The sequence below is a fragment of the Hylobates moloch genome, unplaced genomic scaffold (assembly GCF_009828535.3).
Source record: "Hylobates moloch isolate HMO894 unplaced genomic scaffold, HMol_V3 SCAFFOLD_6, whole genome shotgun sequence".
In the NCBI taxonomy this organism is placed as follows: domain Eukaryota; kingdom Metazoa; phylum Chordata; class Mammalia; order Primates; family Hylobatidae; genus Hylobates; species Hylobates moloch.
In genome coordinates, this window is record NW_026652281.1 from 68806874 (window position 1) to 68830099 (window position 23226).

General features: G+C 44.9%; 1 protein-coding gene and 1 pseudogene across 3 annotated transcripts in view; both read right to left on the reverse strand.

The window, feature by feature from the left end:
- Positions 1-14608, reverse strand: part of JMY (junction mediating and regulatory protein, p53 cofactor) — a 96192-nt gene extending 81584 nt beyond the window's left edge. For 2 of the 3 annotated variants that reach the window (XM_032156979.2, XM_032156976.2), the window contains exon 1: positions 13076-14606. In XM_032156979.2, coding sequence (XP_032012870.1) covers positions 13076-14107 — 1032 coding nt within the window. In that variant the 5' untranslated portion in view covers positions 14108-14606. Of the gene's footprint in view, positions 1-13075 lie in introns of all 3 variants that reach the window. The other variant, XM_058440770.1, reaches the window with a different exon arrangement.
- A 5483-nt stretch (positions 14609-20091) lies between these two features.
- On the reverse strand, positions 20092-21494 carry LOC116470555 (gamma-aminobutyric acid receptor-associated protein-like 2; annotated as a pseudogene).
- Positions 21495-23226: the final 1732 nt, after the last annotated feature.

The following is a 23226-nucleotide window of genomic DNA, read 5'->3' on the forward strand; positions in this document are numbered from 1 at the left end:
GAAAAACATTACTCAATTTTGAAATTCCTTCCAGTTTTCAATTTTTAAATCCAAAAACATGCTGATACTTCAGATAAATACCTGTTCCTCTATTCATCTCCTTTAAGATAATTTCTACCAAGAAATAAAACAGTCTTACTTCAAGTTATGGATCTCATAAGGCTCAATGTAGAGTAAAACCTGCTCAAGAGCCAACTCCAATGCTATACAGGGAGCCAGTGACTTGATAACATACTGTTTACAAAAGCAAGCATCTAGGCAGCTTCACTGTGAGCTGGCATATCATCTCCTTTTAGCAAACTAATGTTATTCATTCCCATGAAATTTTCAAGTGTAAATACTGCTACTCTAAAATTAATTCACAAGGGCAGGCATGGTGGCTCACACCTGTAATCCCAGCACTTTGGGAGGCCAAGGCCGGAGGACTGCTTGAGCTCAGGAGTTTGAGACCAGCCTGGCCAATATGGCAGAACTCCATCTCTACTAAAAACACAAAACAACAATAATGAAGTTAATTCACACCCTTTTTCTTAGTCCTTCATTTCTTTAACCCTACTTTTCATAACCTTTTCATTAACAACCCCACTACCAAAATTTACATCACCTAATAAGAGGAAAAAAAAAAGGGTAGGCACCGTGGCTCATGTCTGTAGTCTCAGAACTTTGGGAGGGCAAGGCGGGAGGATAAGTTGAACTCAGGAGTTTGAGACCAGCCTAGGTGACACAGTGAGACCTCTTCTCTACAAAATAAAAATTAAAAAGTCAGTCAGACGTGGTGGTACACACCTGTAGTCCCAGCTACTCCAGAAACTGAGGCGGGAGGATCACTAGAGCCCAGGAGATCAAGGCTACAGTGAGCCATGACGGCACCACTGCATTCCAGCCTGCGTTGACAGAACAAGACCCTCTCTTAAACATAAAGAGGTAGGATTTCTAAACTGAAAATAAAGTAAGAAATTAACATCCTTAACTGTCCTCCCTTCTGGACTAGTCACAAAAATTGTTAGTAAGAAACCTTTTTTTTTTTTTCTATATGGGACTGAGGTGACATAATTATTTACTATAATTATAAGAAGGAGGCCGGCGCGGTGGCTCAAGCTTGTAATCCCAGCACTTTGGCGGGTGGATCACCTGAGGTCAGGAGTTTGAGATCAGCCTGGCCAACACGGTGAAACCCCATCTCTACTAAAAATACAAAAAACTTAGCTGGGTGTGGTAGCATGCACCTGTAACCCCAGCTACTTGGGAGGCTGAGGCAGGAGAATTGCTTGCACCTGGGAGGCAGAGGCTGCAGTGAGCCGAGACTGTGCCACTGCACTCCAGCCTGGGCGACAGAGCGAGACTCCGTCTCAAAAAAAAAAAAAAAAAAAAAAAAAAGTTAAAAGGTCAGGCGCAGTGGCTCACGCCTGTAATCCCAGCACTTTGGGAGGCCAAGGCGGGCAGATCATGAGGTCAGGAGTTCCAGACCAGGCAGGCCAATATGGTGAAACCCCATCTCTATTAAAAATACAAAAATTTGGCTGGGTGCGGTGGCTCACGCCTGTAATCCCAGCACTTTGGGAGGCTGAGGCGGGCGGATCACGAGGTCAGGAGATCGAGACCATCCTGGCTAACATGGTGAAACCCCATCTCTACTAAAAATACAAAAAATTAGCCGGGCAAGGTGGCGGGCACCTGTAGTCCCAGCTACGCGGGAGGCTGAGGCAGGAGAATGGCGTGAACCCTGGGGGGCGGAGCCTGCAGTGAGCCGAGATCGCACCACTGCACTCCAGCCTGGGTGAAAGAGTGAGATTCCTTCTCAAAAAAAAAAAAAATTAGCCAGGTGTGGTGGTGCGCACCTGTAGTCCCAGCTACTCAGGAGGCAGAGGCAGAAGAAACACCTGAACCTGGGAGGTGGAGGTTGCAGTGAGCCCAGATTCTGCCACTGCACTCCAGCCTGAGCAGCAGAGTGACACTCTGTGTCAAAAATAAAATAAAATAAAAAAATACAAAAGTTATCCGGGCATGGTGGCGGGTGCCTGTAATCCCAGCTACTTGGGGGCTGAGGCAGGATAATTGCTTGAACCTTGGAGGTGGAAGTTGCAGTGAGCCGAGATCGTGCCACTACACTCCATCCTGGGCAACAGAGCAAGACTCCGCCTCAAAAAATAAATAAATAAATAAACAAAATAAAAAGGAAATAAAAGTGATAGCAGGGGCCGGGCATGGTGGCTCACGTATGTAATCCCAATACTTTGGGAGACTGAGGCAGGCAGACAGCTTGAGCTCAGGAGATTGAGACCAGTGTGGGCAACATGGCAAAATCCTGTTTCAACAACAACAAAAAAATACAAAAAATTAGCCAGGTGTGGTGGCACGTGCCTGTAGTCCCAACTACTTCAGACTACAAGGTTGAAGTTGGAGAATCACTTGAACCCGAGAAGTTGAGGCTGCAGTGAACCGAGATCACGCCACTACACTCCAGCCTGGGTGACAGAGTGAGACCTTGTCTCAAAAAAAAAAAAAAAAAACTGATAGAAAAGAGGTACATTTCAGGCCTCAGTTTAGGATATACCAAACTTCCTAGTCTGCTGTGAGGGCCAAAAAATTACGAAATGTTCCTGGGAGACAGTAATTTTTTTATTTTTGAGATAAGGTCTTGCTTTATTACCCAGGCTGGAGTGCAGTAGCACAATCATGGCTCACTGCAGCCTCAACTTCTCAAGCTCAAGCGATCCTGACACAACAGCCTCCTAAGTAGCTAGGACCACCACTCTTGGCTAATTTTTAAATTTTTTTTATAGAGATGAGGTCTCGCCATGTTGCCCAGGCTGGGCTCAAGTTATCCTCCTGCCTTGGCCTCCTGAAGTGCTGGGACTTCAGGTGTGAGCCCCTGCACTGGGCCATAAATTATTTCAAATAAAATACATCTGCCAATTTTTAAAGAAAATTATATTGTCTAAAATAACTCACTCTTGGCCAGTTTACTATAGAATTTGTAACACAGTACTTAGACATTAGTATAAAATTTGTTCTTCCTATGGTTATGAAAAAATTATGTTTCTATAAATGAGTCTGTATAAGAAAGGCATGTGCATTCTGAATCACATTAGAGCTTTATGCATCATACATAGAGGCACAAATTTAAAGTAGCCTCCTGGCCAGGTGTGGTGGCTCATGCCTATAATCCCAGCACTCTGGGAGGCCGAGGCGGGCAAATCACTTGAGGCCAGGAGTTCGAGACCAGCCTGGCCAACATGGCGAAACCCTGTTTCTACTAAAAATACAAAAAATCAGTTGGACATGGTGGCGTGCACCTGTAATCCCAGCTACTCAAGAGGCTGAAGTGGAAGAACTGCTTGAATCTGGGAGGCGGAGGTTGCACTGAGCCAAGATGGCACCACTGCACTCCAGCCTGGGTGACAGAGCGAGACTCCATCTCAAAAAATAAAAAGGAAAAATAACGTAGCCTCCTTTGGGATTGCATCACTCTCTAATCTCAAACAAAAAAGGTAATTACAGTATATGTATATAATTAAGGTTTTCCAAAAACATCATCAGCTAAGCACTACTGCTTTTGTCTACTGTTGAGACACTGAGCATATATTTCAATTGGACAACATTTAAACTTATCACTTACCCTCACTCTCTTTCTACAGGGATGCAGACAGTCCAGTGGTTTACAAGGCAGGCTTGGATTTGAATCCCGTTCTCTCATACAATAGATATGATATGTAGGCAAATTTACCACTTCTCTACCTCTGCTGCAAAATCCTTATCTCTTAGGTAGGAATAAATATTAATCAAAGTTTAGATTTATCAAGTGTTTACTAGATGCCAGGCACTGTTCTGAGTGCTTTATAACATACTTTTTTTTTTTTTTTTGAGATGGAGTCTTGCTGTGTCGCCCAGGCTAGAGTGCAGTGACATGATCTCGGCTCACTGCAACCTCTACCTGCCGGGTTCAAGTGATTCTCCTGCTTCAGCCTCTCAAGTTAGCTGGGATTACAGGTGTCTGATACCACACCCAGCTAATTTTCGCATTTTTAGTAGAGACAGGGTTTTACCATGTTGGCCAGGCTATTCTCAAACTCCTGACCTCATGATCTGCCTGCCTCGGCTTCCCAAAGTGCTGGGATTACAGGCATGAGACACTGTGCCTGGCCAACATACCTATTTTTAAATCACTCTATGAGGCAGCAGTATTAATCTCTCTACAGATGAAGAAGCTAAGGCACTGCATCAGGTAACTTGCCCAAAATCACAGATATTAACAGGGAGAAGTCAGGTCTCAAACTCACTTGCATCCTACCTCTTACTGTCCAATCTACGTGTTAACTGAGATAATGTACACAAAGATCTCTGTAAAGTGCTTGGCCCACAGTAAGCATTCAATAAAGGTTAATTAACTATTGCAGTTATTGAAAACTTCTTATATACATCCTTATACACACTCCAGTTATGGCCCCATAGGTGTGGATAGAAACTCATCTAGATAGGATGGCAAGGAGAAAGATAGGCTCAGAGAAATAATTTTAATAAGTAAGCATTTACTTTGCAAGTATAACTTTCAGTTATCAAAAACTGATCGGAAAAGCAGTTTTAATACTAAAAACCACAGGAAGAAGTGAAAAAAGAACAGAAAATTTGAAGTATAGGTAATGAATAATGTAAGGATGTGAGGATAAACACGCACAAAACGAAACACTATTGCCATATTCAAATGCCCTCTGTACTTCAAAGTGAATTTAGGCTTTCTCAAAGCCTAAAAACACTAGTAATATTAAAAGTGCTGTGATTTCAACAGTCATCTTACTGCAGGGAGATCCAAACCTGAATACAGGCCGGGTGCAGTGGTTCACACCTGTAATCCCAGAACTTTGGGAGGCTGAGGCAGACGGATACCTGAGTTTAGGAGTTCAAGACCAGCCTGGCCAACATAGTGAAAACCCATCTCTACTAAAAATACAAAAATTAGCTGGGTATGGTGGCAGATGCCTGTAATCCCAGCTACTCAGGAGACTGAGGCAGCATAATCATTTGAACCTGGGAGGCGGAGGTTGCAGTAAGCCAAAATCACGCCACTGCACTCCAGTCTGGGCGAAAGTGAGGCATCGTCCCAAAAAAAGAAAAAAAAACCAAGTTGCTCAGGTCCCAACCCTTGCCACACTGTGCCTGTCAACTACTGTGGGTCCTTTAAAAAGAGGCTATACTTACCTCACTTTATAAACTAAAAACTAAGGCCCAAAAAGGCTAGTTAACAGCCTAAGGTCAAACAACTCGTATTACAATCAGGACAAAAACACAGATTTTTCCCTAGCCATATCCATTTAATTTTTTTTTTCCATGAAGCACTCAAGACAGTGTAGTGGGATGCTTCTGAAAAAGCACCCTGCCTCAACTAACTCCAAGCACCAGGATGACTTCATGACCAATTTTATTTAAAATTTCTTCCCAAAGAAACAGTGTTCATCACTGCATTTTCCCAGTGCCTATATTACTATTTGTTGAAAAACTAAGACCCTAGCCATTACCCTCAAACCTGAAAGTTACAAATAAAACTCCAAATCATTAAAGTAACTTCATACATTTATCCTTAAAAATCCTCCTCTGTGAAATGTGTAATCCATCAGCCCTATTATCTCACAGCCCATTTTATAGAACCTTCGCTACAGTCTGAAAAAGAGTCTACTATATAGAATTGTAATTATATTTAATTTAAAATTCAAGGACAAACATAAAGGACAATCCCCCACATTTAGGAAAACAACTTAAAATTTTCTGGCCTTTTGCTGAATAAATTCTTCTCTGCCCCTATGCAGTTTAATAACTTAGATATGCTGTGTTAAGGCTACTTGGTATTATCAAGTCCCCTACAAGAAGCCTGAAAAACCAAATGAACTTCACCATCTCTACCAAAAAAAAAACCAAATAGTTACAAGAACTATTATTTAGTCTTCAGTGCCTATATCTCTTACCCTTGGAACTTAATAATTTTTCTCCTACCAACAACTGAGTGAATCAGGCAGATTCAGAGGAAGCAGGCCCTGGCCTTTTAGAGAGTGAAAAGAGCCACAGGAAACTTCTCATTACAAAAAAAAAAAAAAATAGGCGCACATACATTTAACCATCAATGGAGCAACAGAGGGCTCATCTTGTGCTTTCAAGACCTACTGTCAAAAATATTTTACAGTTAATGAAAGGTCAAATAAAGCAACAATGGAGAAGGTTAACAGATCGCTTAAAATTACATGTGAGAATTTGCAAAGATAAGATGGCTAATTCAAATACAGCAGCTGCTATGTTTGACAAACCAATTTTCCCAGCCATCTTCTCCCTTCTCTCCCCATCTCTCTCAGACACACATACACACTCCCTTATAATAATATCACTGAAGTGTTGTCTAAGTTAATCTCATTTTAGCAAGGAGGAAACATCCCCAGACTTCATGTCTATGAAGTATCTGGGCCAGGCGTGGTGGCTCATGCTTGTAATCCCAGCACTGTGGGAGGCCGAAGCAGGTGGATCACCTGAGGTCAGGAGTTCGAGACCAGCCTGGCCAACATGGTGAAACCCCGTCTCTACTAAAAATACAAAAATTAGCCAGGTGTGGTGGCACATGCTTGTAATCCCAGTTACTCAGGAGGCTGAGGCAGGAGAATCACTAGAAGCCGGGCAGTGGAGGCTGCAGTGAGCCGAGATCATACCACTGCACTCCAGCCTGGGTGACAGAGCAAGACTGTCGCAAAAAAAAAAAAAAAAAAAGAAAGAAAAAAGAAAAAAGAAAGAAGTATCTGGTGGACTGGGCATCTTGTGATGTTAAGTGGCAAGCAGAGAAACCATTACACAAATTAATTACCAAGAAGGCTGGCATCCTGCTACCAGGCTCCATGTTTTTGTTTTATAGAAGCTCTAAACTAGAAGCATATATTCATTTTTCTATACTTATATCTTTTTCAGTGATGCAAAAAACTGTCTAAAAGTACATTTGGGTACAGGATTGAAGAAAATGATTAGCATCAAAATATTGTAAATGTTTCCAACTTTCAAGTCTTTCATCAATACTTTAAGAATCCCACAAATTCACTTAGTTTCATTATTCTTTAACTGTATTTTACAGTAAAAGAGCAGTTTGCAATATTTTCATGGGAGTATAACATGGTTAGACAAGGCATCAAGCTACAATGTTGACATATCCTCTGTCTTAAAAGTCTACAGCTCCCATATGTCCTCAACATGTAATATCTTATTTTTCAATACTTCCAGTCAATGCAGTCGAGAACTGCCAGACAGAACAGCTCTCTCCATTGCAATCATATTATATCCTTCCCTATAAACAGCAGCCTGCTTCCACCATTTATTTATACGTAATCATAGGTCATGGCTTGCTGGCCCAGTGAAAGACAGGTGGCGTCCCAAGACTCCTAAAGTACCGTCATTTCTCTAATGTATATAGCTGGGGTTTCATCAGGGCATGAGTTTTATAACTAATCTTAGGTTTTCAAGAAAATTAGGAAAGTTATTTTCTAAGGACCCAAAGGTGTCCTTGGGAGGATTCTTGTTAAACAAAACTTCCTCCTAGAGCTCCTTGCCCCTTCAGTTAAATAACCTCAGAAGTCAGGAGCTGTTTTCCAGCTTAGCCATTAAGATACAAAAACAAAACAAAAAACCTCCCCACGATTGGGCACTCTTCTCTAACATAAACCTATCCTTGCACCACTAGGCAACACCTTTCTCTAAAACACAACATTCAGACTGCCCTAATTATGCTTGTCATAATTAATTTGAAATGAGTTATGCTAAATCAAAAGCAATTATTGAGTGGTTGCATGCACGTGTAATCCCAGCTACTTAGGAGGCTGAAGCAAAAGAATTGCTTGAACTTGGGAGGCAGAGGTTGCAGTGAGCTGAGATTGTGCCATTGTACTCCAGCCTGGGCAACAGAGTGAGACACTGTCTTAAAAAAAAAAACAAAACGGTCATTATTGAACTGACTGCATTTTAAAATAATACCACTCCCCAATTCTCAAGAGTAGAGACTGACATCCTTTCTCTTTAAGGAAGGAATACAGTCCCTTGGATTAAGAACCCCAACAGGCCACAGGCATGGCAGAAAAGGCACACATTTGGATTAAGACAAATCTAGGCTTTCATCGGAGCTTGGTTACTCAGCTGTTTAGCCTTGGTAAAGTCCACAGGACCTCTTTAAGTCTCATTTTCTGCCTCAGTAAAATAGGTATAGAACACCCACTGATCTCAACAGATAGTGAATAATAAATATTAGTTACAGTCCCCAGAAAAAGGGCTGAATGGAAAACCGGATAATCCTTGTTACATGAAAAAAGGGAAAATAACACTTCCTGAAAGCCTCTTTAGTAAGTGCCAGGCACTTTGTTAGGCCCTTTCTCATACCATCTTACTCAAATCTTAAGACATCCTTTATTTCCCCCACTTTCCTTTTTAAAAGAGGTTAAATAACTAAGCAGGTCATCAGAAGTGGTGAGTCCTATTTTCAACCTAGGTCTTTCTGACTCCACTCACTCAACAGGCTATTTATTAAGTGGCTTACATGGATAATTTTGAAAACACATGCTACTTCCAAACCGTGGTTTCAACAGAAGAGAAGTTAGAATTGAGCACATCTTTATAAACATAATAAATTCCAAAATGAACACTGATGATTAGATCTTAATCAAGCCTACCACCATAATTAAGGTTTACTATCTAAAGCACCACAGTTAATCATCTCGAGAATAGCTGTCCTTATACAGAAACCATTATTTATAAAATCCAGGTCAAACCTAAGCTGCAGTATGGGCCACCAACGCACACACACTAATACAAACCTCAGCTCTGACCAACAACCAAGGCTACTGCTGAAAACTGTTCAAAGAGGTCTTGGTGGCACCTGCATTCATTTAAGGACTGATTCAGTGCCTACTGTATAAATACTGCTTCCAATAGTAAACTCTTGTAAAAGTCCAAAGGCAAACATACCAGTAACAAATTTCACCTTTCACTTGGATTTAGCCCCTAAGAAGTATACTGTACATTAGAGCATAACATAAGTTTTAAATGCACTGTGAAACCAAAACATTCCTGTGACTCACATTATTGCGTTTCTAAGATGCACACATGCCCACACATATAAAACTCGGCAGGACACCCCATTAAAACCCATCCACAGCCCCTCTTACAGGGAATTCACCATTCCCAGGTAAAAAACCTCTTACTGAGGAATTTATTTATGTTTTAAGAAATTTCCCTTTGAAGTACTAAAAAAAAATTTCTCCTCGTTTTAAAAACACTGTCCTTTGAGGAATTACACTTATCAATTTATAAAAATTTTACTTACAACTTCACACTAAAAGGACACATCTTCTAAGTCCTTTAAATTCTTGCAATAATAAGAATAAATTAATTTTAAAAACTTCTCTATTTTCCTTTATCCACTAATTAAGAGTGCTCACAAGATGTGTGGTCCTGAACTAGGGGTGGCAAAGAAGAGAGTTCCAAGGTATTGTCAAAGCGAAGGGCCTCGAAAAGCTTACAATCTAGTTGTACAGTCTGTTCTATTAAAAACAAACACAAACCTTTCAACAATTTACTAACCATTTTGAACAAAAACAGGTGATTTTAAGTTGAAACTTTTAAATGGACAGGGAAAGGAATACTGTAGGAAAAAAGATCAAAAAATAGATTCATAGAAATGAAAGAAGGAAAAGGACTAAGTATTCTAAGTGACCAAAGGACTAAGTATTCTAAGTGACCAAAGCACTAAGTATTCTAAGTAACATATCCTCAAAAGTAACATATCCTCAAGAATGTATTTGATTTATCAGGTAAACCTAGCTTGAAAAGTTATAGCCAATTCCACAAACTAAGTCAACAGAATAACACAAACATGACACAACTTCTATAAAAATGTTACCTTAAAAATGTTACTGCAAACTATTAAGAAAGCAAAGTTAAATTTAATTAGCTGAAAACAAATACATGGCTAGCATCCTATACACTTTCATTATCATGCCCATGGCAGACATCACCAATCAATCACACCACACTTCCCTCCCTCCCCCAATATAATCTAAAGACACAACCTTCCAGTAGAAGTCAAGATAGGCATTATTACTGAAACTATTCGTTGTCCTTGATAGCTATTTTTCAAATATTGAAGTTGCCGGGTGCAGTGGTTCACAACTGTAATCCTAGCACTTTGGTAGGCCGAGGCAGGCAGATCACCTGAGGTCAGGAGTTCAAGACCAGCCTGGCCAACATTGGGAAACCCTGTCTCTACAAAAATACAAAAATTAGCCAGGCGTGGTGGTGGGCGGCTGTAATCACAGCTACTTGGGAGGCTGAGCAAGGAGAATTGCTTGAACCCGGGAAGTGGAAGTTACAGTGAGCTGAGATTGCACCAGTACAGTCCAGCCTGGGCAACAGTGCAAAACTCTGTTTGGAGGGGGCGGGGGGAAGGCTGGGTGCGGTGGCTCATGCCTGTAATTCCAGCACTTTGGGAGGCTGAGGCAGGCGGATCACCAGGTCAGGAGTTTGAGACCAGCTTGGCCAACATGGTAAAACCTCATCTCTACTAAAAATACAAAAATTAGCCGGGCAAGGTGGCACACGCCTATAATCCCAGCTACTCAGGAGGCTGAGGGAGGAGAATCACTGGAATCCGGGAGGCAGAGGTTGCAGTGAGCCAAGATCGCTTCAGCCTGGGCGACAGAGCGAGACTCCGTCTCGAAAAAAAAAAACAAAAAAAAAGTATAATTTTCTGTTAAAGAAAATAAATCATTATGGTCAAGAGAACCTTAATTAGGAACACATCTTTTCAAAAATGTAATCCCCTTTTCAAAGAGTTCTAGAAAATTATATTTTTTGAGAGCTTTTGACTCATTTGAATTAAAAAACCGGAGATAGTCGCTTTTTCTCTTTTTTTTTTTTTTGAGACGGAGTCTCGCTCTGTCGCCCAGGCAAGTGCACTGGCATGATCTCAGCTCACTGCAAGCTACGCCTCCTGGGTTCACGCCATTCTCCTGCCTCAGCCTCCCCAGTAGCTAGGACTACAGGCGCCCGCCACCACGCCTGGCTAATTTTTTCTTTTGTATTTTTAGTAGAGACGAGGTTTCACTGTGTTAGCCAGGATGGTCTCGATCTCCTGACCTTGTGATCCGCCCGCCTCGGCCTCCCAAAGTGCTGGGATTACAGGCATGAACCACCACGACCGGCCTGACAGTCGCTTTTTCTGAGTATCCAAAAAGTTAAAAATCAGACAGACCCACTCATTAAGGAATTTTTAAGAATATGTAGTTTAAAAAATATATCTGTAAATCTAATAAGAGAAAGAAGCACTAACGGTTCTTGCAGTTTAAGAGAAATACGGGCCAATATTAACCAAACACTTCTGAGAATATATGTGGTCACTTAAGATTTGTCACTTCCTTCAAAATAATTTAAGGTAGAACAGACTCCCGAAGTGAGATGATAAAAAAGGGAAATAAAAACAGATCCCTGGAACTGTAGGATCATGTTATAAGGGGTGACATTTAGCATACAGTAAACCAACAGGAAGGAGTGAAAATCTGGATTCGGGAAGTTGTAAGAGTACTATGGTATAAGTGAGAAACAAACATTCCTTAAATACTCAAGTCTAACAAAGAAAAATATCTAATATTCTACGAAAAAAACATGAGGATCTAGCTCCCTAGCCTAACAACAAGGTTCAACTATTATATATACATAAGCAGATAACAACACAATCTTAAGAATATAAACACCATTAAAAGGGGCATTTCAGGCCGGGCACAGTGGCTCACGCCTGTAATCCCAGCACTTTGGGAGGCCGAGGCGGGCGGATCACGAGGTCAGGAAATCGAGACCATCCTGGCCAACAGGGTGAAACCCCGTCTCTACTAAAAATACAAAAAGTAACTGGGCTAACGTGTTAGCCGGGCGTGGTGGCGCGCACCTGTACTCCCAGCTACTCAGGAGTCTGAGGCAGGAGAATCGCTTGAACCCGGGAGGCAGAGGCTGCAGTGAGCCAAGATGGTGCCACTGCACTCCAGCCTGGGAGACGGAGCAAAACTGTTTCCAAAAAAAAAAAAAAAAAAAGGCGCGGGGGGCGGGGGTGCATTTCTCCACCAATCTTAATTGCATTAACAGTAAAAACAGTAACTTGCTTTGAGAAACTACGTGTAGTAGTATCCATTAGAGAAAACTAACTATCTTAAAAGACTTTTTTAGTAAAGTTCCTTCAGCAGAAGCTAGTGAGCAGGCATGAATTACACATTTCCTACACATTCTAGAACCCCATATGTATACCCATTCAGACCCTTTTTTTCCTTTTTTTTTTTTTTGTTATTTTAAGGATTAGTTTGAAAAAGCTTTTGTACTTCTACAGTAAGTACAAAAACACAACGAACATTCCAGCCTAGAATCTTTACTTCTCCCTAAAACAGGAATGAAACCTGAGCCATCTGTAAAGACCTGAGGTAGTCTAAAAAAAAAAAAAAAAAAAAAAAGAAACAAAACACTTCTAAAAAACCTTTAAAAATAAATTTGCATCCGATAGTCACTAGGTGCTTTTTCACTTAGACAGGTCACTCGTTTAAAAATGAATTTAAAATTTGCGTAGGTTGCCACACTGCACAAAGAAGAATCAAAACAGATCAACTTTGCTCCGTAAGACAAACTATTTTAAATAAAGGTGACACAGACAAAGAAGAGTTGATATCTGGGCAGTTATTGCTGGAAGAGCTTTAGGGGTAGAAAAATGCTTATGTAGCCTATGTTTACAGAACATTTTCTGAGAGGCTTTAATTGCGCATTACCAGTACTGAGTAGTACACAGAGCGCACTTACTACTTTTGATAAATGAGGGAGGAAATAAAGACGAAGGTCCTTCAGAGAGTCAATTAAGTAGCCACCGAGAGGGATGAAGGGCAAGGTAGATCAGGAACCCCTCTTGGTTTCCGCTTGTCCAGAAAAGCAACCGTCCTACCTGCGCACACCCGAGACCGAGGCTCCAGCCTTTGGTTTGGCCAGTAAACCAAAAGCGACCAGTAGAGCCCAGAATAGGAGCTCACTCACTCACCTCCTGGATGCGCTTCCTGGCCCGCTGAAGTACTTCTTCGTAGCCCTTCTGCCGCAGCTCGCTGAGGCTTTCGTAATACTCCTCGGGATCATCGGTCTCGGTGAAGAGCACCTGGGAGAGGATCTTCCAGCCGCAGGTGTCCAGGCCGTGGCCCAGGTAGACCTGGAGCTGGTAACACAGAGTGTCGATTTCCTGCTCGGTCATCTCGGGGGCGCCCCCAAACAGCACAGTCCACATACCCGAAGGTTCCTCGGGGAACACCGGCAGACACGGCTCCAACTGCGAGTTCACCGAGCACAGCTGCTGGTGCACAGCGCGCAGGTCCTGGAAAGAGAACAGTCCGGCCCAGCTGCACTCTTCGGCCGGAGACTCCAGCTCGGCGGCTGGCGGCGGCTGCTCCGCGTCCGAGAGCGCCAGAGGCGCCTCGTCCTCCTTCACCATTTCCAGCACCTCTATCTCCTCGGAGACCGTCCCAGAGGCGCTCACTATCCGTACAGAGGACACCGGGGCCTCTCTGGGCGCCGGCCGCGCTGCTGCAGCAGCTGCCCTCGCCGCATCGTCGGCTTCAGATGCTTTCTGACCCGGGATGGGTTTGGCCCGCACTGGGCTCCTAAGACGACTCTCCGCCCCTTTGCTGCCAGGACTCCGCAGCCGCGGGTCCCCCAGAAGGCTGCGAGTGCTCCGAGGAGAGCCGGCCTCCGCCCAGGCCGAGCTCCGCCGGGGCCCGGGGCTCCTAACCAGAGTTGCAGAGGCAGTGGCCTCGGGCCGGCCCCTGCCCGCCGGGCTGCAGGGCCCGCGGCTCCCGTCGGACGCAGCTCCGCCGGCCTCGGCGCCCCCTCGCGCCCCCGCTTGCTCCCGGGAGCTGCTCCTCTGCCTTTGGGCCGTCCGGTTGTGGCAGGTTATGGCAAACTTGCCCTCAATCTCGTTCCAGGCCACAATAAAGACGAATTTGTGCTTCTCGCGCTCGTCGAACACATGGGGCCGCACAGCCACCCAGTCCGACTCGAGCGTCTCCTCCAGCGCGAACGACATGGTGGCCCCGGCTTCTCGCCGCGGGGAAGGGCCGCCGGCCCGGCCCGCCCGAGGACTCCCCGCTGGCTGCGCCGCGCCCCCCGCTCACCCTTGCCGGGAGCCTTCAGCCATCTTAGTGCGCCGGCCGGCTCTCCCCGCTCGTTCGCCCGTCCCTCTGCGCCCTGACCGCCGAGCTCCTTTGTGGCGCGGATCGAGAGAAGGACAATAAGCGTCCCGGGAGCAGGTAGTTCACATGGTCACCTGCGGCCAGATCTGTTTACAAGCCCCGCGCTGCCGCAGCGCCCCCGCGCGAGGCCGTGGAGCTGCGACTGCGGCGCTCCGGAGGTGAGGCGCGGGTCCTGCGGGGTCAGGCTGGCGCTGTTTGCGTCCCGGTCGCTCGCCCAGGTCAAGATCCCCGCCCCCGCCCCTGCTGCTGCAGCAGAAAGCCCGGAGCCGGCCAGACTGATGAACCAGTCGCCTAAACTCTGCGCCTCAGCATCGCCACAATGTTGCCATTCGACTGCTGACGTCGGCGGCTCCACGAGGGACGTAAACACGGGCACGTGCCGCACGCCGGTGACGCGGCGGCGGCGGCGGCGGCGGCGGCGCGCGCACCCCGCCCGCGCGCGCCGGCGCCTCCTCTCGGCGTCCCCTGAGCCAGCCCGCGAGCGGCCGCGCTCCCGACTCTTCTTCCTTCCGCGCAGCCTCCCGTTCCCCCGGGCTGGAGCCCGCTGTCGGCGGGTTGCCGGCTCCGAGGGCGATGAGAGTGGCAGGTGTGCCCTGCTGAACAGGTGGCCTCCGAACCCGGGAAAAGAGGAACTAAGGCGGAGGAACTGAGACGTTTCGAATTCCAGGTATTGAGCCCCTCGAATGTACATTTGCTTCCATTCTCCCGGAGGGAGCCCGGACGGAGAGTCGCTCCTGCGTTCAGAAGTAGCGTGTCGCCGCGGGGAACGGTGTGCTGAACTCTGTGGGGCTCACCCCCAGCCTGTTAGGTTCTCCTCTAATGCCCTTGAGACCAAAACAAAAAACAAAACAAAAAAAATTCCAGAAGCTTTTCTAGAAAGACAGAGTTTAAGATATGAAAGGAAGGTGTCTGAGGAAAGCCCAGTAACAGTCCAAAACAAAATGAACAATGAAAATACCATGTCCTAAGAGCATGAATATTTACATTTCAGTTCATTGGTGTTTTATTGCTTCAGGTTTCATCATTATGTACCGTTCTGTGAACCTCGTTTTGAGGTCACTGGGCTTTAGCCCTTTTGAAGTTGTATTCAATTATGGGAGTTCCCAGAATGCATATACAAAAACAGTCATATCAATCTCTGCTATTCTTACTAAACTATGATGAAACACATTCTTAAAATTATTAGACTTTACAATAATTATTGGCATTCTTTTTCCGATTAGTATTCAAGTCACAGATGTTGTGCACCACAGTAAAGCACAATGGAAATTAGTTCTTTTACATTTATTCACATTTCTAAAGTATATACAAAACCGTTTGGATTAGCCTTGTATTGTTAGGTTCAGTAAAAACAGCTGTTTATTCAGATGACAGAACAGTACTGAACTAGCTAAGCTTCAAACTTAGTTCAATATTGTCCATCTTAAACTCTAAGCTTCAACACTTGGTTCAATATTGTCCTGATATTTGAATAAACAGCCAAAAAAAAATTTTTTTTTTTTTTTTTTTGAGACAGAGTCTTACTCTGTGGCCCAGGCTGGAGCGCAGTGGCACGATGTCAGCTCACTGCAGCCTCTGCCTCCCGGGTTCAAGCGATTCTCCTGCCTCAGCCTCCCAAGTAGCTGGGATTACAGGCACACACCACCAAGCCCGACTAATTTTTGTGTTTTTATTAGAGACAGGGTTTCTTCATGTTGGCCAAGCTGGTCTCGAACTCCTGGCCTCAGGTGATCTGACCACCTTGGCCTCCCAAAGTGCTGGAATTACAGGCGTGAGCCACTGAGCCCAGCTGGTTGTTAACATTTTGTACGGTTCGTTATTTGAAACACAAATTTTCAAAGTTTATAACTGTGAGTTTGTGTCAAATCTCAAATGCAAGTCAGAGACACGTTTTGAAAGGCAAAAAGGAGAGAAAACCCATTTCAAATCTTAATTATGGGGCTGGGCATGGTGGCTGATGCCTGTAATCCCAGCACTTTGGGAGGCTGAGGTGGGCGGATCACTTGAGGTCAGGAGTTCAAGACCAGCCTGGACAACACAGTGAAACCCCGTCTCTACAAAAAATACAAAATTAGTCGGGTGTGGTGGCACGTGCCTGTAATCCCAGCTACTTGGGAGGCTGAGGCAGGAGAATTGGTTGAACCCGGGAGGCGAAGGTTGCAGTGATCTGAGATCATGCCACTGCACTCCAGCCTGGGCGACAGAGTGAGACTCCACCTCAAAAAAGAAAAAAGGTTTGAATTACCAGCTAAGCAAACAATAGCACATTATAGAAAACTTTTCTTTTTTGCTAAAAAGCAACTGCAAAAAGCTAGTTTTTCTGATAAAACATTGCTGACATGATCCCATTATGTATAATTGTGAATACAGAGAATGAGTATTAAAAGAATTTGTTTACAAGTTCTCTTCAGAGTAGGGGACAAGAAAAAGAAAAAAAATTATTATTTAAAAAAATAGTCTGGGTGTGGTGGCTCACCCCTGTAATCCCAGCACTTTGGGAGGCTAAGGTGGGCGGATCGCAAAGTCAGAAGTTCGAGACTAGCCTGGCTAACATGGTGGAACCTTGTCTCTACCAAAAATACAAAAATTATCTGGGCGTTGTGGCAGGTGCCTGTAATCCCAGCTATACTCGGGAGGCTGAGGCAGGAGAATCGTTTGAAGCCGGGAGGCAGAGGTTGCAGTGAGCTGAGATCGCGCCATTGCACTCCAGCACCTGGGCAACAAGAGCGAAACTCCATCTGAAAAAAATAAAAAATAAATAAATAAAAAATAATAATATGTTGGCTGGATGGCTGGACACAGTGACTCATGCCTGTAATCGAAATGCTTTGGAAGAATTGCTTGAGCCCAAGAGTTTAAGAGCAGCCTGGGCAATAGGGTGAGACCCTGTCTCTAGAAAAAAATAAAATAGGCTGGGCGCGGTGGCTCCAGCCTGTAATCCCAGCACTTTGGGAGGCTGAGGCAGGCGAATCACCTGAGGTCGGGAGTTTGAGACCAGCCTGACCAACATGGAGAAACCCCGTCTCTACTAAAAATACAAAATTAGCAAGGTGTGGTGGTACATGCCTGTAATCCCAGCTACTCGGGAGACTGAGGCAGGAGAATCTCTTGAACCCGGGAGGCGGAGGTTGCAGTGAGCAGAGATTGCGCGATTACACTCCAGCCTGGGCAACAAGAGCAAAACTCCGTCTCAAAAAAAATAAAAATAAAAAATAAAATAAAATAAATAGCTGGCCATGGTGGTATGCACCTGTGGTCCCAGCTACTTGGGAGGCTGAGGTGGGAGAACTGCTTGAGCTCAGGAGGTCAAGGCTGCAGTAAGCCATGATCGCACCACTGCAGTCCAGCCTGGGCAACAGAGTGGGACTCTGTCTCAAAATAAATAGGCCAGGCGCGGTGGCTCATGTCTGTAATCCCAGCACTTCGGGAGGCCGAGGTGGGTGGATCGCTAAAGGTCAGCAATTCGAGACCAGCCTGGCCAACATGGTGAAGTCCCATCTGTGCTAAAAATACAAAAATTAGCCAAGCGTGGTGGCAGGCACCTGTAATCCCAGGCTGTAATCAGGAGGCTGAGGCAGGAGAATCACTTGAACCTGGGAGGCAGAGGTGGCAGTGAACTAAGATTGCGCCACTTCACTCCAGCCTGGGCAATAGCAAGACTTCGTCTCAAAAATAAATAAATGTAAATAAGGAATATTATAAGAAACATTTTATGTGCATGTATATTAAAATTATAATATTTCATTAAGTGGTGTTAAGAGTAAAATAACATGAAATTATATTTATTCATGGATATAAAATTTTATCTTATCAGAATAGTGATAGAGAAAATTGGTTTCACAGTTACACAGGTGTTAAGTATTTCCTCTCAATACACTGGCCACTGTGTTTTGTCAAACGAGATGTTTCAGTGTTTCTTGTTTGTGCTATCTTAGTAACTGTTATCCTAGAAATGAAAAGAAACAAACCAAAATTCCTGTGATAGGTTACTATAGTACTCTACAATTCTTTGTTTAGGTCTGTATCTGATTGCCAAGCAAGATCTCTCAGTGTATAAGTTACTCCCTGGGAATAAGCAAAGCTACAGAAAAACCCCACATACACCATACCAGCCTTCAAAGGGCTTAAAACTATTATCTGTTAGAAGTTTTTAGAACTATTGTGCATCTTTAGGTAATTCAGGAAATGCTTTAACTCTTTAGTACTTTTCATAAAAACTATAATAGTTTACATAGTGATTTTCAAATTATATAGCGTTTTCTTACCTCATAATAACCATGAAATGTAGGTATGAAAGGAATAAGCATCTTTATATAGGAGAAGACAGCAGTTCAGATTAGTTAGGTTACACCTTCCAGGGTTGGGAGCAGGGAGCAACTTCAGTTCTGGGGTCCATTTGCAAATCCACTGGTGTCTCAGTTAGATTCTCCCAGAAGCAGACACTGAGAAGTTAGGAACGCAAAAAATTTATGGGGTGCCGGGTGCGGTGGCTCACGCCTGCAATCCCAGCACTTTGGGAGGCTAAGGTGGGCAGTCACTTGAGGTCAGGAGTTCGAGACCAGCCTGGCCAATATGGTGAAACCCCGTCTCTACTAAAAATATAAAAATTAGCCGAGCGTGGTGGCACAAGCCTGTAGTCCCAGCTACTTAGGAGGCTGAGGCACGAGAATTGCTTGAACCCGAGAGGTGGAGGTTGCCATGAGTCGAGATCATGCCACTGCACTCCAGCCTGGGCGTCAGAGTGAGACTCTCTCTCAAAAAGAAAAAAAAAAAAGTATGGAGGCGACCCCTGTGAAAGAGAAGGGGAAGGGGCAGAGGCATAATCGGGCAGGCTGATCCAACAGGGAGTTCCGAGGCAAAAATTTCCATTAAAGCAGTTCCTCGTGGCCGGGCACGGTGGCTCATACCTGTAATCCCAGCACTTTGGGAGGCCAAGGCGAGTGGATCACCTGAGGTCAGGAGTTCAAGACTAGCCCGACCAACATGGAGAAAACCTGTCTCTACTAAAAATACAAAATTAGCCAGGCGTGGTGGCGCATGCCTGTAATCCCGGCTACTTGAGAAGCTGAGGCAGGAGAATCACTTGAACCCAGGAGGAGGAGGTTGCAGTGAGCCAAGATCACACCATTGCACTCCAGCCTGGGCAACAAGAGCGAAACTCCATCTCGAAAAAAAAAAAAAAAAAGAAGTTCCTCATTGGGTAGATATAGCCAGGCCTTGCTCAGTCATTGGTTGGGGACCACCCTGAGAAAAGCACAGGATAAAAACCTGAACCTGATGCTGAAGACTAACAGGTGGACTGTCCACTTACCACACTCCTTGCAGCTGAGGGGTGGCTCCTTTCTAGAAGGGGGATCTAATTGACGCATCTTCACAACTGCCACAGTTTACCTTGTGTGCCACGTGGATCCACTTCATAAAAACACGTGGGAAGCATCTCCTCTAGGGCTCTGGTAGGCCTCTGTTCCCGCGGGAAAACAAAAGAGGGAGGTTATCGGGGCAAACTACAGCCTCCATAGCCACAGTTGATCTCGCAGCCACAACCGGTGCTCCTTTTTCTCTTTTCTTTTTAATTTTTGTTTGTTTGTTTGTTTAAGACAGGATCTTGCTCTGTCACCCAGGCTGTAATGCAGTGGTGCAATCTCGGCTTACTGCAGCATCTACCTCCTGTGCTCAAGCAGTCCTCCCACCTCAACATCCTGAGTAGCTATGGACCGTAGTTATGCACCACCACGCTCAACTCATTTTTTTTTTGTAGCAACAGGTGTCTCCTTTTGTTGCCCAGGCTGGTTCTGAACCCCTGAGTTCAAGTCGCCCTCCTGCCTTGACTTACCATGGTGCTAGGACATTTATAAGATACACAAGCAGTAAGGGTGCACCTAGCCCAGCAATGGTCCTCAGAAACCAAAAGTATTCTCCCCACTGGAGGCCACATACAAGATTCCATCTGTATCTTTTTCCTCCTAGTAAAGCTCTCTTATAGTTAGGCTGGACTGTTTTTTGGTTTTTGTTTGTTTGTTAAGATGGAGTTTCGCTCTTGTTGCCCAGGCTGGAGTGCAATGGCACGATCTCGGCTCACTGCAACCTCCGCCTCCCAGGTTCAAGCGATTCTCCTGCCTCAGCCTCCCGAGTAGCTGGGGTTACAGGCATGTGCCACCATGCCCGGCCAATTTTTTGTATTTTTAGTAGAGACCCAGTGTTTCCATATTGATCAGGCTGATCTCAAACTCCCGACCTCAGGTTATCCAGCTGCCTCGGCCTCCCAAAGTGCTGGGATTACAGGCATGAGCCACCATGCCCCACCAGGCTGGACTGTTTTATCCACAAACAGAAGATGCCTTTTCAGAAGGAAGGTGGATCCTTTTTGTGATGATCCACATGAACTGAGCCACAGATGGAACTGAATGGCTGTCAGATGGAACCAAGTTCTTCCATTTGTCAATGTCAACAATCTGAGAGCCTGAGACCTTTTTTTCCACAATCACCGGAACCCGGTCAGGATATTTTACTCTGATCTTCGGGAACTGCACACATCTGTTTTCTAGCGAGTGGTTCTCCTTGAACATCCACTTCAGGGTGGTGGCAGGGAGGGGACATAGCTGGCTCTAAAAACCACATAGCACAGCGCAACCACCATGACAACGATGGCAGTGGCAACAACACACAGGCCTGTTCTTTACTCTTAAGGGAATGTCCTGACCACAGGATGTGCAGAAACTTTACTGAGGTAGCAAGTACCTAATTTTTTTACGGTTTATCTCGCTCTAGAGTGCATGTGCCTTACCAGCATTTCCAGCATGATAGTATTCTCTTACTTATCCTGGCCTGATCAGCATGATGTCATCAATGTAATGAATGAATCAACATGATATTCTGCAATTTGTCCAGATGGTCCCAATGTCTTCAGGCTATATTATGACAGATGGTCAAAGAGTTAACATGGCCCTGGAGCACATTGTTGCTGATCTTCTTTCCTAACTGAGATAGAAGAGAACACATTTGCCAAATCAATGGCTGCATACTGTGTACCAGAGACTGTATTATCTGTTTTAGCAAAGACACCACATCTGGCCAAGCAGCTGTGATCAGGTCTATTTCTTGGTTGAACATTAGTCTCCAGGATCTGTCTGGTTTTTGCAAGGACCAGACCAGCAAATTAAACAGACGTAGGATAGGGACCAGCATGCCTGTGTCTTTAAGAGTGGCCCTAATTTCTGCCATCTCTCTCCAGGATTACGATTATACTGGTTTTGATTCACTATCTTGGTGGGAGGGAGGCAGTTTGGGAGGCTTCTACCGGACCTTCCCCATTATCATAGCCCCCACCAACAGGTACAGCCTGTGGGTTACAGTGCCACAGTGTCAATCCCAATGAGATATTTGGGGACCAGGGAAATATTCACCAGGTGATTTCATAGACCACTGGACTTATTCTTGGGCCAGGGCTTCATTTACTGGCCCCGTAGGCCCCCACTCTAACACAGCCCATGATGATGTTTCCAGTCATTGGGTATCTGTGTCAACTTGGACCCTGTCTCCAGAAGTTCTTGGAATGTTGGAGTAAATCCCTCACTCCAGTGAACAGTCACTCACGTCTTCCACAGAAGAACTGGAGAAATCACTATGTATTGCAGAGTTCTTGGTACTGGGATCTGGCCATCTCTTAAAGCAATGGGCACTAGATCTGAAAACTGATTTAGGTGCAGAAACTGGGCAAGAGAGATCCTTTTGGGTAACTACCCTTAACCTCCTGCTCATCTACTCTTGCTCTAATTTGATCATGTACATTAAGCAGTGCCTGTTGGCTGCCCAGCTATTTTGCCCCTAGGGATGTTGTTTTCTATTAACCATAACTGTGGACATTGTGACCCTCTGGCTTTTGGTGGTGAAGTGCTACCACCTGGCCTGTGTTGTTCAGGTCTTTTCATCGCCATTGCTATTCATGAACCAAATTATGTGACTGCTTCACTGACCATTAACCCTGGCCTGTGGAGGAGAGCCACACTGAACTTCATCACCATGCTGGGGCCCCTGCCATCGTCACATTACTAATGCTCTTGGTAAATGTGTGTCCTTTGAGCTTTCCTGGAGAACATACTCCTATTTTGGCCCCGTGTAATTTATCCATTCCAGCATTCCCTCTTCCTGAGCCTTTTACTCCCTTTCTCTTCCCTATACCATGGGAAGCATTTTAATACAGTCTCTGTGAGGGTCATTGCTTTTTTCAGGCTTCTAGGAGTACGCTGGTAGCAAGTTTCATCATCCCCTGGATGCAGCCTCACTCCTTGCAGTTCAGTAGCAAATACTTTCTTGAAGGGGGATCTGAGCAGTTCATGTCCTGATCTGCTATGAGTACCCTTTTTGGTATTTTACATTACATCAATTATGGCCAATTATCCTTATTTTCAACTCCCAAGTGGCTAGACAGGAAAAAGAAAGAAATGATGTGAGGAGAGTTGGGAAGCTCTGCACAGTGATCCCCGAGAGCCCTGGCACCGCTTTAGGAGACATGGTAGGTCACTCTGTACGTGTTCTTCCTCAGCAAGGGGGGTTTTCCCAAAAGGGATGCAAGAAGAAATCTTACTCAGTGGAGTAAATGGAAAGAAGAGGGAGTGTGTCTGCCTGGCTCCTTCCTATCTCTCCTTTCCTCAGAGTCAAGTTTCACCCCACAGGGAGTTCACGCTTCCATATTGCTTCATCCAGCCCTTCAGGAAGCCAGAGTCTGTGCTCCAGTGTGGCATTTCAGCTAACCTAGAAATGGAGGGTGACTTAGCACAGAGAGGTTCAACAAGTGGGGCATGCAGGCCACTGATCTCTGCAAGGGCAGCAGTGCCGGGGTGCTCTGGGATACAGGCAGTGCCTTGGGAAAGAAGGGCAATTGAAGACAGTTGAGTAGGTGAACAAAGTTTACATCTAACAAATTTTAAAGTTTTATTATTTTTACTTTTATATT